This window comes from Eptatretus burgeri, chromosome 4, assembly GCF_056783735.1.
Source record: "Eptatretus burgeri isolate ZD-2024b chromosome 4, Ebu_testis_v1, whole genome shotgun sequence".
Lineage (NCBI taxonomy): Eukaryota > Metazoa > Chordata > Myxini > Myxiniformes > Myxinidae > Eptatretus > Eptatretus burgeri.
Window position 1 is genome coordinate 34597864 of NC_140964.1, and position 26212 is coordinate 34624075.

At 43.6% G+C, this 26212-nt stretch overlaps 2 protein-coding genes across 3 annotated transcripts in view; one reads left to right on the forward strand and one right to left on the reverse strand.

Moving 5' to 3' along the window:
* Nucleotides 1-25529, forward strand: part of UBOX5 (U-box domain containing 5) — a 29858-nt gene extending 4329 nt beyond the window's left edge. Inside the window, exons 2-9 of the mRNA XM_085877368.1 lie at nt 9752-9982; nt 10167-10468; nt 12795-12940; nt 17060-17162; nt 18242-18413; nt 18813-18876; nt 21534-21776; nt 24991-25529. Coding sequence (XP_085733494.1) covers nt 9752-9982; nt 10167-10468; nt 12795-12940; nt 17060-17162; nt 18242-18413; nt 18813-18876; nt 21534-21776; nt 24991-25208 — 1479 coding nt within the window. The 3' untranslated portion in view covers nt 25209-25529. The remainder of the gene's footprint in view (nt 1-9751; nt 9983-10166; nt 10469-12794; nt 12941-17059; nt 17163-18241; nt 18414-18812; nt 18877-21533; nt 21777-24990) is intronic.
* Nucleotides 25530-25688: 159 nt separating this feature from the next.
* Nucleotides 25689-26212, reverse strand: part of VCL (vinculin) — a 61135-nt gene continuing 60611 nt past the window's right edge. For both annotated transcript variants that reach the window (XM_085877362.1, XM_085877363.1), the window contains one exon: nt 25689-26118. In XM_085877362.1, the coding sequence (XP_085733488.1) occupies nt 25972-26118 (147 nt within the window). In that variant the 3' untranslated portion in view covers nt 25689-25971. The remainder of the gene's footprint in view (nt 26119-26212) is intronic.

The following is a 26212-nucleotide window of genomic DNA, read 5'->3' on the forward strand; positions in this document are numbered from 1 at the left end:
CTGCATTGAAGAGGAAATTGAAAGACTAAGTCAGGTTAGTGAACACTGTGTACTTCAACTCACTTATTGATTGTATAATACATTACAAATGCTGATTTTCGAACCGATATGCCATACGTACATGTACATTATTGCTCATATCTCAGAAACTATTGGAGTGCCCGTCACAAAATTTATGTGGAAGCTTCTTGACATCATAAGGTACCTCTGGGATGAATTTGAGGAAATTTGAAGGATACATTTTTTGGGGATTCACGATTGAAGTTTATATTTTGTGATAACTTTTTTGTGGTTGGAGGTCGGAAAATGTTGCCCAGACAAATTCATAGGGCATGAAAATACCTTTAAAATGACACCAAAACCAGCTCTCTAGGTGTTATACTTTTAGAGATATGGCCATTTGAATTCGCGACGTCGTGCTAATTAGTCCAAAGTTCGTTAGACTGTATCTCACTAATTAAGAGGCTGTTAACAAAAATATTTGAGTTCTTGCCGTTTTTCATGGGTCCCAATTGGTTCCCAAAGTTTTACAAAAATCTGAGAGATGACGGCAGATTCTTTGATGATTTGACATGGAATGACCCTTGGGCAGGAATTTTGAATTTGATGTCCCGGCAATAAAAACTCACTTACTCTGTGCAAAATATACCATTGGATCATTGTTAATAATCGCCACATCGCTGTCGGGTCCCCACATTGGCTCTGCTTCATCCTGTTCAACCTGACACTATTATTTGAGTCGATATAAAATGTGATACACATGCATGCCAATACCGTCGGACCCCGACATTCACGGTTCTGCGATTTGCGGTTCATAAAATGTGACCTGCTTCTACATTCGTGGCCCTGTGCTTCGCGTATTCATGGGTTTTTTTCTTCTTCACATATTTGCCTGTTTTCGTGGGCGTATTCACGGTTTTCCTGACCTGCTTCTACATTCGCGGCCCTGTTCTTTGTGTATTCACGGGTTTTCGTGGGTTTTTTTAGTTTTTTTCCTGATGAATCACGAACCGACGGGAACTTATCCCCCTTTTTCCAATTGAAACAATGCCCCAACATTCATGGATTCGACATCTGCAGCATTTTTCAGGAACATATCCCCCATGAATATCGGTGTCCAACAGTATATTATCTTTACTAATAAATGTCAGTGTGTGTGTCTCCTCCAGAGCTCCAAAACCATGGAACCGAGCAGCCTGAAACTGTGCATGCATACTAAGGGAACTCTAAAGGAGTGCATGACTGAAAATTTGGTGTTTGGATTAATTAAAACGGCCCTTTTGAAGATAATTGGCAGCCTCATTTAATTATATCCTTTATCAGGCATATCCTCGGCCATCTCGCTCTCGATGGAGTCTTAAGGTGCATCCTGGGGTCTGAAGCCGCCATGTTTTTTTGGCCTGCTCAACTATGCCCTGATTTGGAACAGGCTGCAATGATTTCTTAACGGGTTTTTTTCGTTTTTTTTTCATTTTCTTCAACCGTATCAAATGCCTGATCAACACACCTATGAATCGCTGGATACATTTCATTGCTTCTAAATGCCCAGAGACACCAGTGTTCGTGGCTTTTTTTCATTTCTGCACATGCCATAACCTCGAGAATCTTTAAAACTAAGCCAAATTACAAAATTTAAGCTCCAGAATTGAACTTACAAGCAGTTCTGACTCCTAGAAAAGTGTTCATTTATCCAATTTGGGCATACTTGACATTTTGGGTGTCTCTGGGAGGTGTGTGTTTAATACGACAGTTCGGTGATTGCTTATTGCGTGCCAGGCGAGCCGTTCATTATCAAACATTTTGTTGGAGTGCTTAAACCACTTGGCGAGCGCTCCACAATATTTTCATTGTCACTGAATACTGCATATCGATTGACGTGAACAATTCAGGGATCACTCGCATACAATGGCCCCACATTGTTTGCGGTCACTTTGGCATAAATAAACATAAATAATAACTAGAAGGGCACTCGGTAGAGCGGATACCTCCACCACGCAATGCCTGATCTACGAGAACATATCGGGCCCAATACATTTTTGAAATATCATGCTATACAGGACAATATCGTTTTTGGTCGTATCTCCCAATGGTGAAGAATCACTTTAAAAATTAAATAATTGTCGTATCCAGATCCAGATCCGGATCTTCAATAAAATCGAATAAATTTGTCCTTGCCACACACCAAACTTGTCTACCAAGTTTTGTCCGAATCCAGACACAACTTTTTGAGATATCATGCCACATATTAGTATTGTGGAGGGCCAGGTATCGGCTGCGAGCACGACCGCTAGGTGGATCAGTAGGGTCGACTTTGCCAAACACCCGGAATTTTGATCGTACCTTTCGGAAAACTCCGAGGGTACAGGTTCCTTACCAGACCGTGAATCGTCAATAATTCCACTACGTGGTACAGGGTTATTTGCCAAACTTCAAAATACCTAGAGACCACTTGGCGAGCTACCGAGTATTCACACCCTCGACGGCACTCGTACGGGACGAGCCGTATGCGCGCTCGACCCGTGCGTGACCCGAGCGGATGGTCACCGAGCTTCCGTCGGTCCCAAATGCACACCACTACGGCAACAACGGCCTTTCTAATTCCCCAACACGCACCGTGTTAAACCAATAAAAGAAACACAAAAACGAGCCGATACATTTAACGAATAGGGTATTTATTAACAGTAGGTGGGGAAGGAGGAAAGCATGTAAGGGCAGAGTTATCACGACTAATAAGAGATGCAAGGCAAATAATGTACAGCGAAGGCACTTAACAATTTACTACTTAAAGACAGGCACACACACACACACACACACACACACACACACACACACACACACACCCATAAGGACATGGACCTGTCCACCTCGTGTGGTTTGGCTGACACGAGCGACCCACGCCAGCGTCGAGATGGGGTCCGAAGAACCAGGTGCCAGCAACGGGACGATGATAGAACCAGGCACCAGCGACGGGACGATGATAGAACCAGGCACCAGCGAGCCGCGATCAGGCTCCTGAGCTCCATTCAGCGCTCGTCCCGACAACCAAAAGTCTATTCTAGGTCTGATCACGCCACAACCTTATTCACCCTTGTCCGGGGGGGGGGGGTGATTCCTCCTCCCTCCCCGCTTTCCCTCACTGGACGGTTTTGGCACGCAAAGTGCGCTCGTCGCCCTGTCATTGGCCAAAACGGGCGCTAAGGCCGTTGATTGGACCGGTGGGGGGGGGGGGGCGTGACGGCCGTCGCTGCAGACCGCCCTCCAAACAGGCAAAGGAACATTATCCTGCGTGGGCTCCGCCCACATACGTGCTAAAAAGCACGTAGGCAATGGTGTCGGTCAGAGCGAGGTGAAGGTGAGGGTGATGCTGTTGTTGTTCTAGTTGATGTTGGTGGTGTAAAAATAGAAGAAAACCCTGACTATCAAAATAACTCCACAGCGCATGAACATTTAATTACCCATTAAACAAGAGAAAGGGAGCTATCTATCCAGCGTCGAGATGGGGTCCGAAGAACCAGGCGCCAGCAACGGGACGATGATAGAACCAGGCACCAGCGACGGGACGATGATAGAACCAGGCACCAGCGAGCCGCGATCGAAATAACTGTAACGAAACACTTATCGAAATAACTGAGCTGTAGGACCTGTATGTTGAGTGCTCATAGCTTCCAGATTCGTAACAGTTTTGCCCAATCTCTCAATGGTGAAGAATCACTTTAAAAATTCTAGTTGTCAGATCCGGATCCAAATCTTCACCAAAATCTAATCAGTTCGTCCTTGTCACACACTGAACCTGTCCACAAAATTTCATCCAGATGCGTCCACAACTTTTTGAGATATCCTGTACACAAACAAACAGAGAGAAAGGGGTGAAAACATAACGTCCTTCACCTTCGGTGGTGGAGGTAAAAATGAAACATTTCGTTAATATCACGGCAGGATAGCTGACAGGTACACACACTCGCTCTAAGCTGTCTCGCCTGGGTTTGAATCCCGACCCAGGTAAAAACTGTCATCCCGTGTTTCACAGGCAGGGTGATTCATAAATGTATGTGCTGTTAAACTGGACATCACATCTGCTGGAATCCCCCCCTTACCCTCCTCATTCTCCCACCTCTCTCCTTCCCACTCTTATCCCTTTCTCTCTCCTCTCTCCTCTCTCCTCTCTCCTCTCTCCTCTCTCCTCTCTCCTCTCTCCTCTCTCCTCTCTCCTCTCTCCTCTCTTCTCTTTCTCCCCCCAAATTCAAAACTAAACTGTCAGTCCTTAACAGTCCCTTTAACAGAGGTAGAGGGGTGAAGGACCAGAGGGAGGGATGAGAGAGGGATGACGCAGCGAGATAAACTGTCATCCCGGTGGTGTTTCACAGGCAGGGTGATTCATCAATGTGTGTGTCATCTCTTGGATTGATGTTGAACTGGGCATCACATCTGCCGGAATACCCCCCTCTCCTCTCCACTCCCATCCCCCTCTCCCTCTTTCACCCCTCTCCCTCCCACTACTATCTTTCCCTCTCTCCGACCCCTTTGCCTCTCTCTGACCTCTCTCCCTCCCTTCCATCCGTCCTACTTCCCTCCTCTATCCTTTCCCTCCCTCTTTCTCTTGCCCCCCCTCCCCCAATATTCCCTTCAGCGAAGTGATGGGTTGTATTTGCTTGCATCTTCTTCCAGTGTGTGTGTGTGTGTGTGTGTGTGTGTGTGTGTGTGTGTGTGTGTGTGTGTGTGTGTGTGTGTGTGTGTGTGTGTGTGTGTGTTTGTGTCTGTGTGTGTACAAATGTATACTGTCTGCCTCTCTGTGTCTCCGTCTCTCTCTCTCACACACACACACACACACACACACACACACACACACACACACACACACACACACACACACACACACACACACACACACACACACACACACACACACACACACACACACACACACACACACACACACACACACACACACACACACACACACTGTCTTTGTCTATGTCTATCTTTAGGCCCGGTCACACCTTGACGTTTTAGCCAACGTATGCCGATTTTTGAATTTTTTTTCTAAAACGCTGGCACACGTTGAATACGTTATGGGTAAGTTTTGATAACATTGAGAGCACGCTGAAAAACACTGCCATACGTCGTTGTACATTGGCTTTAAACGTTGTACTTTTTGGTTGTCCTCAAATTTTTTCATGCTTGAAATTTCACGACATATGCCGGCGTATGACTCGCACGTTCCGCTACGCTGGCCACAAGTTGTATGCACGGTCTGCGATCGTTGACAGACGTCAACACATGCTACTTGTAAGTTAATCATAAGTTGAGACACGCCGAGGTAATGTTTAGCGTACCCGAAACTTATTTCTAACCTATGATTAACGTGTTGTTGGCACGTTACGCGATCGTTGCCACACATCGACAGACGTTACTTTTAAGTTACTCATAGGCTGAAAGACGTCGGTATAATGGATCGTCCTTGCGTCAGCGTCCACGGCCACGGCCATGACACTTATTTGCAGCATTCTTCAAACTTTTCTTCGGCATGACGAGGATGTTCACACTTCGATGTCTAGCTTGGCTATGATTCAAATTGTCCATTGGCAGCGTCTATTTAAAATAGTCGAGTTTGAGCGATTTAACACGTTCAGAAGAAACGCTTCAAATTTCCAAACCCCAGCGTCAAAAAACAAAGGCGAGTGACAGCAATTTAAATCGTTCATTGTAAACAATGAAAATAGCTGAGTGGTACCGTTTAAAAGTCGTTGAGTGTAAAAAAAAATCCAATTGTTGAGCGCAAGCGTCTACTTTCAATAGTGGAGATGCAGCCATTTAAATCGTTGAGTGGCAGCCTATGAATAGCAAACCCTACGTCACCGGCAAAGATAAACTGCCGCACGATATGGATAAGTTAGGCTATCGTTGGGCATAGTTTGTGAACGCCGGCTTCATGATAATTATTCGTTGGTATATCGTATCTATAAGTAATCAAAGCGCTCTATGCACATTATTAGTTCGTTGTGCATTTGTCCAACCCGTTATGAATAGACCTAAATCGTAAAAACAAGCAATAGCTCATTGTTGAAAAAGCCCCATAAAAAATTAGCCGCGAAGAACTTAGAACAATGGTGAAAAGATGTCTCCTACCCGTGGACACGCGGACGCAAGGAGGATCCATCATAACCCACACCCTCCCCCTCACACTCACCTACTACTGCCAACATGAACAAACTACTACTAATACTAATACTAATACTGATACCGATACTGTTACTGCTGACATGGACATCGACTCAAAAAGGACTCGAAAACACTGTTGGGTTCCCCTTTTATGAGCAGCATTTTTATATACCAATTCCCAAAACCGCTGGGAACACGTCTTTATATGGCAGTTGTAAGCTAGAAACACGTTCATTTATTTTTTTTGTCGACCGGAAGACGTCATTGGAATACGTCTACATACGTCGATGTGTGTTGGGACTACGTAAAGAATTGGTTCAAAGCACGTCAAACATAAGTTAGAAATAAGTTTCGCGGAAAAAAGACATTACCGCGACGTGTTTCGACTTATGAGTAGCTTATAAGTAGCCTTTGTGGACGTGTGTAAGCGTCCACATATCGTGTGTAAAACTTATCCCCATCACATGCGGAACGTGTGTCATACGCCGAGTACGTCGTAAAATTTTGAACATGTTTAAAATTTCTTGACGTACTCTACTTACTACGACGTATGATAGCGTACTTTAGCGTTCTACTCACGTATACCAAACTTACTCATACCGTATTTGACGTGCCCCAACGTTTTAGACACATTTTTCTTAGGTCGGCATACGCTGGCAAGATCGCCAAGGTGTGACCGCAATGTTGTCACTTCCATTTCTACGGCAGTTATGATTCGAATCGTTGTGCGTCAGCCTTTTAATAGGCTACGTCACGACATCGTCGGCGATGCGTGCAACGCGCTATGCCTAAGTTAGACTATCGTTGGGCATCGGTTGTGTAGGCCGACAACAGGTTCAGCATTCGTTGGTATAAGTTATCTATAACACAACGAAACGTTCTGTGTCCGTTACCAATGCGTTATACATAAGACCAAGTCGCTATGAATACGTCCGAATCTTTAAAAAAAAACATCAAAAGTTCAACGTCAGCCAGCGTTTTACATACATTTTAATACGTTGCCATCGCTGGCTAAAACGTCAAGGTGTGACCGGGCCTTTAGTTCCTTATGCACAGCCACATCTTTTAAGTTACAAACTCGGGTACAAATATAACTTTGTGTGTGTGTGTGGTGGGGGTAACATAGGCTATGCGGCCACGGTCTCACACGGGGGTGTGGGAGGCAGGGGTGGGGCATAAATTCTCGATGTAAATGAGTACCGTGTAGTGCCATCTCGTGGTGTTGGCATGGCAGACGGTATAAAGATGTTACCTATTCACATTTCTCTTTCCGTGCAATTACAAATAAATATAAATGAATGTTTTGAAATTGAAACGAAAAAGTCAGTTTGTGCATGAAGCCGTGTGACTACATGTCTATTAATTAAGTCCTGTTCGAACGTCAATTTCACCCTGACTTCACACACCTATGTCTATTCATTACACACCATTCGAATGTACTTTTCGACCCTTTAAACTGCTGAGACCCCTTCGACCATTGAATACCCTTTAAGACCCCATAAGACCCTGAGGATCCAGATGACCCAAAAGTCCTCAAGATCCCAAAGACCCAAAAGGCCCATAATACCCAAAGAACCCTGAGGATGCAAAAGGCCCATTGGACCCTTTAAGACATATTTTACCTTTAAGATCATTTTAACACTTTAGATACCTTTTTGATCCCTTCACCCTTTAGACCTTTTATACTTTTTTGGCCCCTAGAACCTTTTGACTTTTACACTGCTTGCATCCCTTTAGACCCCTCATACTTCTACACCATACAGACACCTTACACCCTTCCGACAGATTAGACCTTGATCGTTTGGAGCTTTAGACCACTTGGACATATATATACACACACATATATATATATATATATATATATATATATATATATATATATATATATATATATATATATATATATTTCTTCTTCTTACGGCTGCTCCCGTTAGGGGTCACCACAGCGGATCATCCGTATGATCCGCATAGTGATTTGGCACATGTTTTATGCCGGATGCCCTTCCTGACGCAACCCTGGTCGCCTCTTACGACACAGGGGTATGGTACACCTATTTTAACCGGGGTATACACCGACCCAGTACACTGGTACTCATTTCGCCGACCTCGGAAGGATGACAGGCTGAGTCAACCCCCTGGTGTATTAATTCAGTGGCCCAACGGGGCTTGAACTCAGGACCTTTTGGATCCCAAGCCGCTGCCCTAACCACTGCGCCAACACCAGGGTATATATATATATATATATATATATATATATATATATATATATATATATATATATATATATATATATATATATATATATATATATATATATATATATATATATATATATATATATATATATATATATATATATATATATATATATGTATATGTGTGTCTCTGTCTCTCTCTGTGTGGCTTTGTTCCTTATGCTCGGCCACATCTTTAAAGTTACATACTCCATACTCGTGGTGCAAATACAACTTTGTGTGGGGGATTAACATAGGCTTTGTGGCCGCGGCCTCATGCGGGGGTGTGCGGGGACGAGGGGGAAGGCTGTAAATTATGAATGTAAATATGTACCGTGTATCGCTACCTGGTGGTGGTGGTGGTGGTGGTGGTGGTGGTGGCGATAGTGGTGGCAGAGGGTATTACAATTTTCTTTTTTACTTGGGCAACGCTGAGATTAAAGCACTCTTCGCACGGGTAAATTTGTCTTCCTTCTCCTTCTCATCCAAATTTTTTGGCAAACGGGACGACTAATTGGTTCGTCAGTGAAGTGACGGGTGAGCTCTGATAGTATACAGTATGAGAGGTGTTTGTGTGTGTTGCCATTGTTCTGAGATGGCCAAACTTTCAGAGGTTCATCAGTGAGTGCCGGGGAGTGTTTTCGGCAAAACGAAAACTTTTTGAAAAAAAAAAAAGTTGGATTTTTATTGTTAGATTTTATTTTTAATTGCTCTATTTTGCCCCAAGCCTTCATTACTTTCTGAAAGATAAGATTAAATTATCCCAAACCCCATTTATTGGTGTGTTTAGGGAAGCGGCCCCTACAAAAGATTTTTTTTTTTTTAGAATTCTTGTTTTTATTTATTTATTTTAATGCCAACATGATTAGAACAGCACCGGGCAATGCGCATACCCCTGTGGGTTTTTAATAAATGAACAAACATCACTCAAGATATTCAGATTGTATGGACAGTGTGATGATTACACATTTATAATGCCTGGCAAGATGGCCTAAAGGTACACACACTCGCCTCTGAACTGTCGAGCTTGGGTTTGAATCTCAGCCCAGCTATAAACCGTCACAGGCAGAGCGATTCATCAATGCTTGTACCATCCCTCGGATAGACATTAAACTGGGTGTCTCACCTGCCGGCACTAGTTGGTGGACATTAACAACCCAACAGTGTCCTTTGTGAGGACTAGAAGAGCCATTGCCAGCACCATGAACAAATTACAAATTCCTGCCCTGACTTCCTGAGTCAGTGGTGACCCGACTAGGATTGCAGCCTAGTAACTGCTTCAGCAGCACCAATCTTCGCATATAGTATGGTACATGACGACGATGATGATTTTATAACAACTGTGCCATATTCCATAGATATCTGCTGATGGGTATGAGGCCGATAACCTTGTCTCCGCTGATGCTACGGCGAGGAGCCGTGGATTTCGTCCTGAATACTTCATTAAACCTCCACTTGAGCTGACACTTTCATTGGCCTTCCCAGTCGAGTTGACCACAGTTGATGTCCGTGTTGTTTTGGGCCAGCATGGCTCTGCTGGTATACAAGTCCTGACGAGCAAAGGACAGGATAAAGAGGATGCCAATTCAGTGAGTTATCTTCTCATATGTCAGAGGATTCTTGCTTTGAATACTGATGAAACGCGTGTGGTCCGGCATTGTATCGGATGTACGGATCGGATATTCAATTTTAAATATTGTGAAGTTCCCTTGATGCCTGCTGGATTACGTGACTCGCTTCAGGTCAAGTTTTCTCATTTGCTCTTCTGCGTAGAAAATCGAACCACTTCAAGTGACACCACAGGACGTGTTCATACCGGTGGGTCGTGCCACGCTCTCCGCATCTGAAAGTGTTTCGTTCCGTCGTCATGTTTGCCTCCCCTCGCTTCCAGTGATGGGGAGACCTGAACCGGTCAATGGGCAGGGGAAAGGCAGGACTCTGGAACTTTGCTCCAAGGGTGCAGCACTACTGGCAGTGCGGTTTGTGCGGGTGCGCATGCAGTACGTCAGTGGAGGTGGTGTACCCTGTATCAAGGATATGGCGGTATGGGGACAACCATCCAAGATATGTTCAAGGTGAGTTTTTGAAATTTATTAATTTCCCCAAATACGGTACCAATATGGCTTCTGAAAGTCCGGATGTCTAATTTTAATAGTTTTGAGGCAAAAGTTAATTTACCTTGCATTACATGAAGGACAAGGATATTAAGACATCTCTGATGAATTGATGCAAGACTTTAATCTGTGGTCTCTTCTTCATGAGGCAACCACCCACAAAAACATACGTACAATATTACATCTCTTCTAGTAACGTCCAATGTGTTTTTTTTTTGTATGTGCAGCCAAGCTTGTGGAAGAGCAAGCACACATAACGGATGAGGATACAACAGAACAAAAGGAACAGCAGAAAAATAAGGGGGGAAATACCAACAGCATGGCCGAGGGACAAAATATATGAATGCACAAGTAAGGGATGTGGGCAAGGATGATGGCTTTAGGGAAGATACAGGAGCAAACTCTCAGGAAGGGAAAACTGGAATAAAAATTTTTGAGGGGGGAGGGCGGGAATGGGTTAATTGGGGTAGAAAAGATCATAGTTTTGGATGGGGACATCGGGCTTGCAGATGCCCCCTCTTCCCACAGGCATGGCAAGTAAATTGTTTGTAACGACATTGGAATGCACCATGTTCACCACCGTAACGCCAGCGGCCATGCCGACATCCTTCTTCGGACGGTATGTCTCGCGAGCGGATGGAGGTGGAGAAATACGACACTCCTCTTTGTATATTCCAACACTGTGAACATCTGGCGTTCACCTTGTGATGACACGTCGACTCTCATCAGCTTGCATACACGCAGTGGCAATGGCGGTAACCTTCTTGAGGTCTGGATCCGTTTCTGTGAGCAGTTTACGCAAGATTGAATCGCTGTTAATTCCAATCACAAAAATGTCTCTCAGCATCTCGTCCAGACTTGCGCCAAACTCAGTGTTCGGCCAGACGTCTGAGATCAGCTACAAACTCACTCGCCGATTGACCCTCACTTCTTTGGTGTGTATAAAACCTGTACCTCGACATTATTTTACCCCGGCTTGGGTTTGGAGTGCCTCCTCTGTACCAACTCAACCAGTGCAGCGTATGACTATTCACGGGGTTTTGTGGGTGATGGGAGATTTCATCAAACTGTAGGTCTGAGACCCGCACACAGTCAGCAGAATAGTGCGCCTTTGATGTGCGTCATCAATGCCATCTATTCCGGTGGTGACAAAATATTTGTCCAGTCTCTCACAAAAGTCAACCCAGGTATCTGAATCAGATTGAAGTCACTCAAAATCCCGATGCCGGTAAATGACGTCGGGAAAATGAAACACAATAAGTGAGCTCAAACACACAATCCCATCCTCGTCACCACTGTAAGATCTTTACGAGACCAATGGCATCGCAAATTGAGAGATTGAGACACAAGTCGAGCGTCCAAACAACAGTTGATTAACCAGAAATCGTGGCACAGCAAAAAGCACTCGGAACGCCCACCAGGTAGAAAGGGACATGACATCACAGTATGGTGCAGTGAATAATCTGAGATGGTGATGAATAGCTGTCTTGAAGACAGACCTGAAGGGAAGAATGAGATTGAAGAGTATGTGGAAGTTGGTTCCCGAGGTGGGAAAAAACAGGAACAAATGAATGGAGGCAAGCAGTGGTTCTGGGTTTGGGAGTTTTATCAGAAGGGGGTTGATGGTGGACTATGTGTCACGCAGGTACCTGGAGGAATGGGGGCGTGGGGGGCTAAGCATGGAAAGGGCAGAGGGTGCAAGACCAGAAAGGATGCGGTGCAAGACAGAGAGACCACCAACCTTTCTGCAATGGGAAAGTGATAGGACCATAGACTCGGCTTCATCGCGGGATATTGCAATGATCTCGAAGCCTTTGGTTTCCACGGCATCATGTTGAGCAAGGTGTGAGGCAAGGGTGTTAGTCCAGAGGGAAAAGCAGAATTCCAACAAGCTGCAGATGAAGACTGAAGGTGGATAAGAGTTCAGCTGTGACAAGGAAGGACTTTGCACAGCGGAGGATGCCTCGTCGTGGGCTGGCTTTGGAGGTCAACTTTGAAACGTGGTTTGCCCAAGAAGGAAGAAGCCGTCCTGTGAGCTCTCAAAATCAATTGGTGTAGTGCTGCCGTTTGCTTTGTGAGACGTGGCCTCAAGAGCTGCAGAATATGCTGAAACCGTTCTTGCCATTAGTCTTCGTATTAATTTAACCTTCGTACTCTTACTTTCTCGTAAAACTTCGGTATTCCCCATGCTGCTGGTTTCTTCTGCACTTTGCCATTTAATCGCAATATCGTATTTCCTGTTTTTGACTGACAGCCATCAGAAGTTTTTTTTTCTTCTTTTTTTCAGGGACTTGTTGAAGCAAGTGTATGAAAAAGCAAGTGAGGAACGTTTAAGTAAAGCGGTGTTGCTTTCTACGCCAGTGCCTGCCACCGCAGCGGAATCCAATACTTGCGAGGCTCATGAAAGGACACCTCTGCAAAATGTGATATCTGGTAGGCATCAATGATTTTGAAATAACTTTCGTTTAAAATTTGCAGGTGGAAAGAACCGTAACGTTTTGTTGCAAAGAGCGTTTGTCAAATCCCAAAATATCTTCTTCTTTTGTATGCAGAAAATGGTTGTGGGGAACATAATAATGATGCGCTGGAAGCAGTTCAGGGTTGGGGATGGGTGAGGAGGGCAAAATGCATGAAAGGGTGTTTTGATGGATTAACTCCCATTTGGAGAATACTTGGGAGTGTGGTAGACTGCAGTCCAAAAGAATAGTAGGCCTCATATTTAATATTCAGCATTATAACATCGTCGTCGGCTGTGCTGCTGGTGCATTGACCCCTGTCGGTTAAAGTGGGAAGTTGGAATTTGCGCATGGTGCCAGCGATTGCTGGGCTGCTCCATGTGAAGGACACCGTGAGATCTTCAACATCCACCAACTCATGCCGGCAGTTTGACGTCCATCCGAGGGACGGCACACACACCCTGGTTAAACACCAGGATGACATTTTATAGCAGGGTCAAGCGTCAAACACAGGCCAGACAGCTCAGGCTAGTGTGGACACCTCTAGGCTATTGGGCCATCCCACAAAAATCTCCAAAAGGTCTTCTGGTCTGAATAAGGCCATACAAATAAATTATTTGATTCTCTTCATCAAACGGTGCAAACTATGAATGTGTGTCTTTCTTTTGTTTGGCACAAGGGGCTAAATAGCAGAATTTTTGACCCACAACTCCCTTCAATCTGCCCCCTTTCCCTCATGCTAATCCATGCGCCTTCCTTTTCCTCTCATCTCTAACCATTCTCCTTTCCCTTTTCTCCTGACTGATCAAGCTCCCTACCCTCCATTGTCATTCCACTCCCCTCTTGTCTTGCCTTTCTCAATTTGTCCCATTGTTTAGTCTTCTATTCCTGTCAAATGCCTCTTCCAACACATTCATGCCAGCAGTGTGTGTGTGTGTGTGTGTGTGTGTGTGTGTGTGTGTGTGTGTGTGTGTGTGTGTGTGTGTGTGTGTGTGTGTGTGTGTGTGTGTGTGTGTGTGTGTGTGTGTGTGTGTGTGTGAAATGTATGCATACACAAATTCCTGAACCCACCAAAGAATCCTCTAAATCGGACCTGGTAAATGTTTTGTATACCTACGTCTACCTTGGAAAGGCAAAGTGTCTCAATGGTGTGAAAACCAAATCAAGCAGACAGTGTCCCATTCTTACTATGCTGTTCAACCACGAGTGATTTTCACCACCCGCCGGTTGCTTCCATCAGTCCAAAACATGTTCTATCCGCCTCTCATACAAGTAAGATTATTTACGAATACCAGTGCCCGTATGATGCTCGGAATGTCGGCTGCACACCTTTGAGATTAAAGGATTGGATTGAACAACATGTCCCTTTGGGGATCAGAAGGGGTCAGTCAACCAAATAGAGACAACCACCTTGGGCTTGTAAGAATGTACACAGCACCACAACTATTCCCTGTGTCTCTGCAATTGGTTACCAGTGACTGAATAATCCTCATTGTGCAGAGCAATACCGTATTCCATCCATATATTGGGACCACACTCTATGCAGAGCGTTGGTGCTGCCCAAGCAGTCTCCTTGGCTATTGCGCACAATCATGGACGGGTCGCCACTCCGACACAGTATATACCAGCATGCTGGCGCTCATTTTGCCGACCTCGGAAGGATGACAGGCAGAGTCAACCCCACGTGGTGTCAATTCAACAGCCCAGGAGGATTTGAACTCAGGATCCTCAGATCCCAAGCCAGTCACCCTAACCATAATGCCAACACCAGGCATACTTGTACCAAGTTTGATTTAAATCTCTTCAGCTGTTCTCAAATGTCTCATTTTTTACCTGACATAACCTTTGAACTCTTGATTACTTAATCTAATCAATTTATATATGCGTCATGATACATACTTGTACCAAGTTTGACGAGGAACCCTTCAGCCATTCTTAAGTTATCACGGGCTCTGACCTTTGATGCATATATGTAATCCTGAGTAGAGGACACAGTTTAGCTCACCTTCCTGCAATGGAACCCACATTCATCAGGCCAACCAATCCCATTCTTTGTAGACAGAAGGAATGTGTCCAAACTTTATATCTATTTTGACTATGGTGGCTTGACTGTGTGACAACTGTACCACAGTCATCGTTGAGTCATCATGAAACCACCCCACCCCCCACTAGCTCTCAGCTAATTAGCATAATGTTTCCACCAGTATTTTGGTTATTCATCTCCACCCAATCATTATTCATGATGCTTGATGGTTCCACCAATCAGGTAATGCCATCCTTTTTCTCTCAACCAATCAACGTTGAGGACATTATAGCGAACGTAGTGAGTTTCATACTTAACGCGTGCACATGAGAGAATAGGAAACAACAACAACACAATACCCTGGCAATTTGGAATCCGTGTCGTTGGCTATGACCCTTTTGCTTCCGGTTTTTGTCATGGCGAATGATGCATGCCGGGAGATAAAGGCATCGTCGGAGACATGAAAGACCCAAATATCAGACATGGTGTACATTTCCTCCACTGATTTTTAATAAAGATATCTCCCGCATCATCAAAAAATAATTTTTAATCGTGATTTACATTATTTGATCGCTGATCCCGAATCCAGGCCGAAGTAACCGGAAATTGCAGCATCATCTGCTATGCACCTGACTGACCTCAGATCTGTCAAAATCATCAGCTGTGCGGCGTTTACATGTACCACGGTATAGTTGGCAAGTATACAGTTGTGAACAAGTTGTATGCACAAATGTCCGAAAAATCATAGCAAAAAGACTGTTTCATTTGATATATTTAAGAATCGAATGTAAGAAGAATTCTACGTTCGCTTCTAGGCTTTGCCTATTCCATATTATTGTATCTTTATAAACGAGAGTTTGATGCTTCTTCTTCATCTGCTTGTGGTTTTATCCTGAGGAGTGCAAGTCGGAAAGCTTTGATAATGTCCATTTTATTGAGATGCATATTTACATTTTGTTGTTCTAATCAAATGCAGGTGAATTTGTTACGCCCTGTTAGCAGTTATCAGAAATAGTTTTTGAAACGATGCACCTTTTCTCATTGAATCATGAATAATACACAGCTTTAACACTGAAAAAACATTTTTCCTTTCTTCAAAACGTCCCTTTATTTCATGATGGCAAATGTAGCCGTACCCAGTGACGGGAAAAGGAAACGATAAAAAAATTTTTTTAGATTTTTTTTAGATTGATTGTAATTTTAAAATTTTTTTAAATTTTTTAGATTTTTAGATTAAAAATAGATTAAAAAATTAAATTTTAGATTTTTTAGATCGATTTAAAAATAAAAATAAAAAAATACCCAGGTGTTCCTCATTGGGTTCCCCTTCACATGCATGCAAAGTTTAAAGCTGTCATTGTTATGAAGCTCAGGCACTGACACACACACACACACACACACACACACACACACACACACACACACACACACACACACACACACACACACACACACACACACACACACACACACACACACACACACACACACACACACAGTGTTCTCAAATCGCCATTACACGTCCTTGACGTGTGGATCCACTACTAATCTTCTTACTATAATTCACCGTCTGTCTGTTCCCAGGTACCGCAAAAACGGCTGAACCAATCACAACCATTTTTTGGGTGTGTAATCCTGGGACCCCTTGGAGTAAAATAGGCATAATATAATAAGATGACCCCCTTGACAGCTCCCATAGGGAGCGGATGCTTCTAGTTGATAAAATGCCAACTTGCAATGCATCGACTGTGTACATTTGAATCTCAATATAATACTTAACATAACAAATGAAAGTAGGTGGCGATGAAAATCAAGGAATTTCTATCTTGTGGCCAGATCAGAATATTTTGTATTCTAGCTCTGACGTGCAAGAGGACGACGACGTCCTCTTACAACAGCAGATTATGCTGCCTGTCGAGGGGAAGCAAAGCAACACGTTTTCTCAATAAGTTTATCAAAACATGTGGCAAACTTATTACAACTACCTTGAAATAATGCTGTAATAATATTAGGTTGAGATGAGGGATTTAAACATTCGTTTTGTTTTCACAAGCACTTTTCTCCGTTCAACAGAGGATTGTCCTGAAGAATTTATAGACTCGATCACCCGAGAGCTGATGATGACACCTGTGCTCCTTCCATCGGGGCAAACTGTGGATCAGACAACGCTGGACAGGTACAGCTCATTGGGATTTTCATACGAGGATCATGAAAATGTTACGTGGGTCGTTCTGTTGAAAGTTTCACACAACTAAAGAGACAGGTATGGGAGGAATTCCACTCGGCCTATCGGGCATTTGCCACGTACACGTCCCTGAAAATCGATCTGAGAAGTGGTGGTCAGGGTGTAAATAAGTAGGAGAGTGGTGGTCCAGTGGGGAGAAGGAATAATGCAACAAACTAGGGAGTTCATTGAACACCTTACCTCGATGCACAGGGTAAAAGACACCACCCTTCACAACACTACTTATAAAAAAAATTATTTAAACATATCCAGACAGCACAAGTACACAACACTCGTGAGTCTCACAAAGCAGTCCTAAGCTACTACCTACCTTTCTAACTGGTGCACCTGTATCCCTCTGTTTCTATCTATCTATCTATCCAATGCTATTTTAAGCCTTCCTACGGTGTCCCTGCTGCTGCCACTTTCCCTGGAGTACTTTTGCAATGTTAAGATGGCAACTGTGTGTGATAATGTTGGTGAAACCTCATTAAATTCCTTTAGTGTTACCATTCAATTTTAGTCTGTGAACTATCCCCCTGCAAATACAACGTAAAATCGTATTGGTTTTTCCTCAAGTTGCTTGGCATGGTGGTCTGCTTAAACCCCCTGTATGTATCACGAGTGGAGGGTGACGATCACCCTTGTGTGACACCGTTGCAGAGTCGCACCCATAAACACAAATCATGCAGGCCAAGACCATGGTAAACAATTGGTAGATCTTGCTGTAGAACTGTATATTAGTATTGCACACAGTGACACTGTTGCCTTAATCACTATGTTGTGTTGCGATAATAAACGTAATGCATCTCTGTCTCTCTCTGTCTCTCTCTGTCTCTGTCTCTGTCTCTGTCTCTGTCTCTGTCTCTGTCTCTGTCTCTCTGTCTCTCTGTCTCTCTCTGTCTCTCTGTCTCTCTCTGTCTCTGTCTCTCTCTGTCTCTCTCTGTCTCTGTCTCTCTGTCTCTGTCTCTCTGTCTCTGTCTCTCTGTCTCTGTCTCTGTCTCTGTCTCTCTCTCTCTCTCTCCCTGCAGGTTTTTTAAAAGTGAGGAGCAGTGGGGTCGTAAGCCTAGCAACCCTTTCACTGGACGCCATTTTGTTGATGGCCACAGGCCCTTACCCAATGTCCTGCTCAAGTCTCGCATTGACCATTTCCTGTTACAGAGTGGTGCCTCGCAGTTCAATGTGCTGGGAAGGCGGGCACAGGTTGTTGCACACGCTGTTGCACTCCATCCAGACCATTTTATTTTCTTCCTGTCGTTGTGAAAATTTATCGTTTGAGCCAGCTGTTAGAAAAGTATCAACGTACCGTACAATTGTTTTCAGATGTCCTTGGAAGTTCTATTATAAATCCGTATTTCACTAGTTCCACTTCTGAAACTTGAATTTTAAAACATTACCGTTCATTTTTATGTTTCAGTTGAAATTTTCAGCTGGTGTTTAGTTTGTTTGTTTAAAATGGCATCACTTCCAATTTTCACTAAATAATGATGGAGGGAACTTTGAGATGAGTGTTGCAATTTACGGCATGATCGTCATTATGTTGATATTACTATATTGGAGCTTCACCTCTGTATTGCAATCAGTGGTTGTTCTTGCTTTCAGAGCGAAACCTCTATGCGGTTGGACATCCAAACCCACCAGCAGAAAAGAAAGAGGTTTGCTGATGGTAAGAAACCCAAGGTTTTTGCTGCCAAATCATCATTTATGTTAATTTGGAAATAATGGTAAATGGCTGTGACAAATGAACGAAGTTTTTACAAATGTAAATGGAACTAGAGCGAAGTCGATGGCGTGCCATCGCAAACCCCCCATGCTTTACATCTCAAGCAAAGTTGAAAGCTGGAAAAAAGTTTCACCAGGAATGACTCAAGGCCAAATTCTGAGTTAAAAAAAAATCTTCTGTTTTCATCCCTGTGACCCTAAGTTTCCACCCTTTTGGAGCATGAACTGGGCAGGGGTCAAATCCAAAAAAATCGTTACATATTTCATGCATTCCCCAATGTTGATTGCAGATGCAAAGTTTTATTTAAAATGTGCCCATAATTGCATTTTTCGGTTTTTAACCAAGCCCCAGGGTGTGAGGCCAAATATGGTACTGCTCTCGCACCTTCTTGCCATGTCATGATCGTAATAGTGGGGCAGATAACAGCAATTTTTGAGAGGAATCGTGCAAATGATATACAAGCATCAAATTTGGCACATTTGTTCTCCAGGGGATTCTAATCAAATCTGCCTGATTGGCCATTTGAAAATCCAAATTTTGAAAAAAAATAAATAAATAAAAAAAAACTTCAAAAAAGTCAAGATCACGAATCAATGTTAGATGCTGGCTGAGATTGGTGAATGTTTCAGAAACATCATCAAAGACGTTCCAAGTCTGCCATGCAGTTTTCTTCCCTTTACCGCGGAAGGCAGACACGACGTCACATCCAGTGAACGCATGGAAGTATGGGATCCCTCGAGCTTTCTCAGGCCCTATTGCAGAAACTACCTCATGGACTGGAATCCATCGTGCCTTGGCTCCTTGGCCAAAGGCAATCCACATGTTCTCAAGACCTAGTTCCTGTAAGGATGGCAGTACAGATATTGCTATGACTAGTACGTCCGTGTCATTAGCCTTAATGATAATGGACTTGCTACCATCCGTCGTTGCATCCCTGGCGTGTACAAATAGGCGAGTGTCAGCTTCTTCATGACAACATGGAGACACAGCATCCAGTGACTTCCTTGTGTTGCTAATGGCATCTTCTCCTTTTGTGACAATGACTGTGCTTATCGTCTGTGCTTCACACATCTTTTCCGCAAGGAAGTGAAACAGCTCAGTCTTGTTGCTGTCATCTCGAAGAAAGCTTCTCCAGTTACTTGGGGTCGTACTGGTTCCTGTCACTCTTCTTCTGATTCCTTGCCCCCTTTTCGACCTTGCCTCGGACTTCAGACCTGACTTCTTGTACACATCAAACACGACGTCCACCCTCTCGTACCTGGCACCATAGGATTCCACCTTTGGGATGATGTCTTCTTTAGCATAGTCATCAAATATCTTTGAAGTGCGTGGAGGTAGGGCATTGATAAGTGCTGAGCCATCAATGATGACTACATCTCCCCTTGGTTCTCTGTCTGGGATGTTCACTTGCGCTTCAAGAATTTCAGCCAGCTGTGACTTCAAATTTTTTTGAAAAAATTTTTTTGAAAAGATTTTTCAAAATTTGGATTTTCAAATGGCCAATCGGGCAGATTTGATCAGAAAGCCCTGCAGAACAGAAATGCCAAATCTGATGCTTGTATCATAATTTGCACGATTTTTCTATGATCTACTACACTATAACTACCAAGTTTGAAGTTTTTTTCCTGATGAGGAAATTTCTTGTGGTAGAGAAAAGATCACAGTTGGTCAGGTATCTTGGAGGTTTACACAATCTCCTTTGAACTGTCAAACCTGGGTTTGAATCTCAACCCAGTTATAAATCGTCACTCTGGTGTTCCACAGGTAAGGTGCCGTCCATCGGCACTCTGCCTGTGAAATCGATGTGCGCTGTCCATGAAAAGTACATTAAGCCGGAGGACCAGTCTGCCAGCATTAGTTGGTGGATGTTAAAGAACCCACGGTGTCCCTGGTGGAGTAGTGTTGTTATGACCAGCACCCTTACTGAAGTCCTGCCCTGCATGACTACTGCGAAGATGATGGAAAACCACCCAATATTACGGTTGCACGGAAACTGCTTTGGGTACACTGACACTCTGGAAAGAGGATGTATGGTACAATGAAGAGAAAAGACCCGATGAAATTCCCTGCATTGATTAAGGATATGATTGACGTCACCTTTCACATGTATGGTATTTGTCCTCAAACATGGTACATTCCAGTCACCACCTGGGAACATTAGGCCATAAACAGGACAGCTTGGCACAACATTTGCCACAAAGGCCTGGACCACTTTGAATGTGTGAGACTTGCTATCAAGAGGCAGCGGAGGTAAGAAAGGAAATCCTGCCAACACCCACCTCCGCGAGTAACAACCTATAAGCCTATACATGCGATGTTTGCAGTGGACGCTGTGGGTCCCGCATTAGACTACACAGCCATCGCACAACACACACTACTTAGTGAGCACAGAGAGAGAGAGAAAGAGAAAGAGAAAGAGAAAGAGAAAGAGAAAGAGAAAGAGAAATAGAGAGAGAGAGAGAGATTGAAAGTGATGACTCACACCCATCAATGCTCCTCATGTACAACTGTTTTTAACCAGATGGTGAAATAAGTCCTTTGTACTGCAAGATTTTTAAATAACGTGAAAAAAGTATACTTTTTGTCTTTTATAAACACAGACTCACCCAATCAGCATTCGAATCCTCCCAGCTCCTGTGGTGAAACTTTGGAAAGGAAACCCGTTGAAGCATGTTTGGATCGCAGAAAAGGTGACGGGGCAAACATAAATGGACGACACGGTGATCTGAGCGATGCTCTGGATGCAGCACTGCGATCATTGCCCAAATTCACATCTCTGAGTTCACGGCACTTGACACGCCTCTCCCAAGCAGTTCCAAAAGCTTCCTCGCTGCTCAGTGAAGGTAAAAAGTTTATTCGAGCTCGCCAATTGCTTTAAAGAGCAATCTCTCCAGTTTTATTAATCTTTTTATTCAAATGTAGATAGATGGTTTTAACAAACACGAGAAGAGTACCCACCGTTTGGGTGGGTCGAGTTTGCACATTATTTGCTGAAAAAAAGTATAATCCGTGTTTTGCAAGAAGACTATAGTGGTTTGCGTGGTGTGTGCTAAAAAGGTTCTCTATGGTCTAAAGGGTACATTGCAATTGGAGTTAGGGTCTAAGTGGTTGAAAGGGTCTCATCTCTCAAACGCGTAAAAAGGGTCGAAGGGGTCTAAAGGTTGAAATGGTCAAGGGTCCAAGCTGTCTCACATGACTGAAAGGTGTAAGGAGTCTAAATGGTGTTAAGATTTTAGGGGTCTAAAGCATTGAAAAGGTTTTAAGGATCTTGGGGTTCTTCATGGTCTTATGTCTTGGGGGGGGGGTGTCAAGGTGTCTAAAGGTATAGAAGGCTCTGGAACTTGCACGCACGGCTCCGAGATATAGAATCAATTGATAACAGTAAGATAGTACTAACTGCTTGTACCAAAAAATAATTTAAAGGAGGGTAAGGTAAAGTGAATGAGAAGGCAGAGAGAAAAAAGGAAAAGGGGTTAGACATTTGAGATGGATCGTTCAGATTCTGCCTGAGTGGTATGCTGACTCCAATAAGAAAGTGTATAGAGGAGGAAGGGAGAAGCACTTATTGGTAAAGCGTACTAAAAATGCATGCTCGATGAAGGCAAGAGTGAGCCAAGTGCCACCAGGTCTTGGTGGAGGTAGCGAGCGTTGGAAAGTTCAGCTTTGTTGACCGTTGGATGTTGTGCAGTAACCTGTGGCTTTCCTTTAACCCTTTGAACCTTCGCAGTCATTTTACCAAACGCTATTCAAACCTCCATATTCCTGAGCAGCCAGATTTTTCTCCAGGGAGGGGGGAGCCGAAAGTCCAAGTAGCTCGGGGTTCAAAGGGTTAGAAATATGGTGTGGATAGTAACTAGCTTTAAGTCTTTAGAATATGGGCAACATAGCTGCAAGTAAGGTGAAATGAACCATTGCATCAGGAAGAGGCGCTGTGTGTGAAACAATCTAAGGAAGTATATTTGTTTAACGAGTCATGGCCTAGGACCCCAGGTGAAGTCAAAATCTGTGGTGCTTTAAAAGCTCTCTGAAGCGGTCAGCACGGGACTCATGAGGACGTGATCAAAGGAGCTGGAGGAGGTGTTAGCAAGAAAGTTGTACATTCCGAGCTATTCAGTTGTGAAAGCGAGAATTTGAAGGGACAGGAAGACACGCAGGAAGGTGTGGCTCTCAGACATTTTGAGGGCCAGATGAAGGAAGTAAAAGCATTTTTGAAGCAAATAATGTCTGTTATATCAGGAACAGATTGGTATTGTATCATGCAGGTACAATTGAAGGGATCTTCACAGGACAGAACCACAGACCACCCAAAATAGGATGCAATGGTCAAATGTATTGATAAAAGATCGTACTAGCCATTTACAAATCCCACAGGTGGGTATACGAAGTTAAACTCCAAATTAAGAATTACCTGGTTAATTTAAAATAACGAAGTAGAAAGCACAACCATGACACAGGCAATAACCACATACGTAGCAGACAAATAATGAGTTCCCTTGCAGGAAACTTCAATGCAGGAGGCCACTCACCCCATCAAAGCCTACAGTATTAACACCAACCTATGGTTTTGTCCATGCTCTATCCTTTCTAAATGCTGAGTGAAGCATTTTTATCTTGCCAAAACGAAGTTTTTGCAAGATATGTTAGTCAGCTTGTATGTTTTTTTTTGTTTGTTTGTTTGTCTGTAATCACATATAAAAAATTCTGCAGAGCACAGTTATCATTGGAAATTTTTGTAACTTCGCATATCACAGGCCTATAGAGGTCCCTTTCAGTGCACAAAATTTTGAAGGTCAAAGGTCAAGGTCACTTTGTCACAAATCAGGGAGTCGACGAAACCCTTATTTTTTGAGTAATTTTGATCAGATCGTCTTCAAACTTCATGGGAATATAGTTCATGGTCTGGCGCTCAGCTGATTAATTTTTGGTGGCGATTGGCCTTGACCTTCATGGTTAGCGCCTAAGGTCAAACATATTTGACCCCAAGGTCAAATTTTCAAGTTTTAGGAACCATATCGTGTAGTACCTCAAATTGAACACCTCGATGAGTGCTTTCTAGATATGTCAAGCTTGAGACATTATGATGCAAACGCATATTTTTCATGGTTACTCTGCAGAACGATTCTCATCGGAATCTCTCGTAGGCAGATATTCCTCAAGGAGTCGCTCCTGGTGGATACCAGCTCTGTTCACCTCAGTGTGACCTTAAAGAAGTCACATGTGGTCACCTTTTGGCAAGATACGGGTCACCCTGCGGGTGACATTGGTTTATTTTATTTAGTCTTTGGTATGACTCAGCTGGGTTTCGAGCCACCAAACTCCCAGACTTCCAGCGGACTCTGAGTTGCCATTTCCAGCCAATAAATTTGGTTATTAAAAATAATATAATTAAAGTGATTCTCCACACCATCGTGCTGAGAGGGGGTGGGGAAAGGGTGTTGCTTTAACTGTGCACGTGTATTTGCTCCTGCTCTACCTCTCCTTGGTGAGGAGGGGCAGGGCTTATATCATGCAAGCAAACTTTTATCCACAAGAGGTGCTAAATGAAACCAACAAGTTGGATGAGATACAACATTACTGCTTGTTCACCTTGCAGCAAAGATACATGACCAGACGCAAAGAAAACCAGAAGCAGCACTGAAAAATACTTTTCTTAGTAAAAAATATTTTCTTAACAGAAGAAAAGTTCTTGAAACAAACCCGTGAGAATATTTCCAGCCACAAGAAAAATTGTTTTTCGTGTTTGAAGAAAATTCCCCTTCCTTAAAGTTTTTGGCATTGAGGTCACACTGCCCTTCCACTACCTTTGAGTTTTGACTGGAAGCTCAAGTGAAGATTTAAACGTAGTTGGCAGACAGGCGTCGTCATTAAAACATCATACAGAAAGCAATGTAATTCAATCTACCTTTTACGCTTCATGTTCTTTCACCATCGTGAATAAATGTGCATCCAACGCAAGGTTTGCGTACGTAAATGTCCTTTGCTGCGAGCCATCTTTGTAGAACGGCTAGATGGTTAACAAATTACAGTGAGACTAATGGATGTTGTTTGCGCTTTCAGGATCGGAACATCTTCATGAAGTGCCTCAGCAATGCGTTTGCTCCTCGTGTCGGCAAACGCTGACCCGATGGCGGTGCTCAGACCCTGTTTTCCGTCTGTCGTGTGATCATCTGCTGTGTCGGCCATGCGTCGTGCAGGCACAGAGGGGAAGCGGTGTGTGCCCCCTCTGCCTCACCGCCTTTAAATCTCAGGACCTGCTCCGTGTGCATATCGAATAAACAGAGCACCGCTCTTCAGAAAGTTTGGGGTGAGAAGGGGGCAGCAGGAAGAGGTAGAATAAGGGGATCAAAATTGTGAAGTTGTACATTCCAATTCTGTCAGGTGTGCTTAGCGTTTGTGAAGACTTGGCCAAACTTACCCTTCAGCCGATCCCACAAGGGGATGGAATGATTTGGGACCATAGTAGTAGATGTAGATCAAAATTGTAGTTTTGGAGATATCTACACGGCTGCTTATCCTGAAATTATGGATCATCCTCCCTCATCTGTACACTTGCAAAATGTTTACTTCAAATAAAATTGTGCTATTGTCCTCTTGAAGTGAACTTTCCCATAATGTTGGCAAACATGTGCAGGGGGAAGGGTTGGAGGTGTAAAAGGACGCCAATAACTCGTCCATAGCCTCCCACTCATAAGAACTGGAGGCAAGTGGTAGAAGTACAATACAAAAAGCATGGAAGACACAAGCATAAGCATTCAGAAGTTTCCTTTTCTTTTTATTGCTTTCATACGTAGCTTATTGTCATGCAATTACTTTGCAATTTTGCTGTATATACCTGTATGTTCAAGCTTTGCAAAATGTAGCTTATAGAAAAACCTTTCACAAGGAAGGGCCCAAATTGTGAAAAGTCTACACCACGTCGTGTCAGCTTTGTTTTACCTCTTCTCCACATCCACTCCTACCTTCCCCACCCTTTACCTCAGCTCATACCCCTCTCCCCCTCCCCACCCCTCACCCATGATCTTGTATCCTTGAATCAAATCACTGGTACCACGGTGTTTTGCGCACCCAGCGGAGAGCCAGGCCAGCATCTGTCCGGATCTTGATGGATGCTGCCTCTGCCTCACGGACAGTCTCCTTCACAGACAGCATAAGGTTCTGCGCGTTGTGTACCAGCATCTCTGTTGCCTTTGGACATAAAGGTAAAGGAAAATAATTAAAGTGGGATATATATATATATATATTTGTCTAAGCATCACTTTGAAGGCTGAACATAATGATT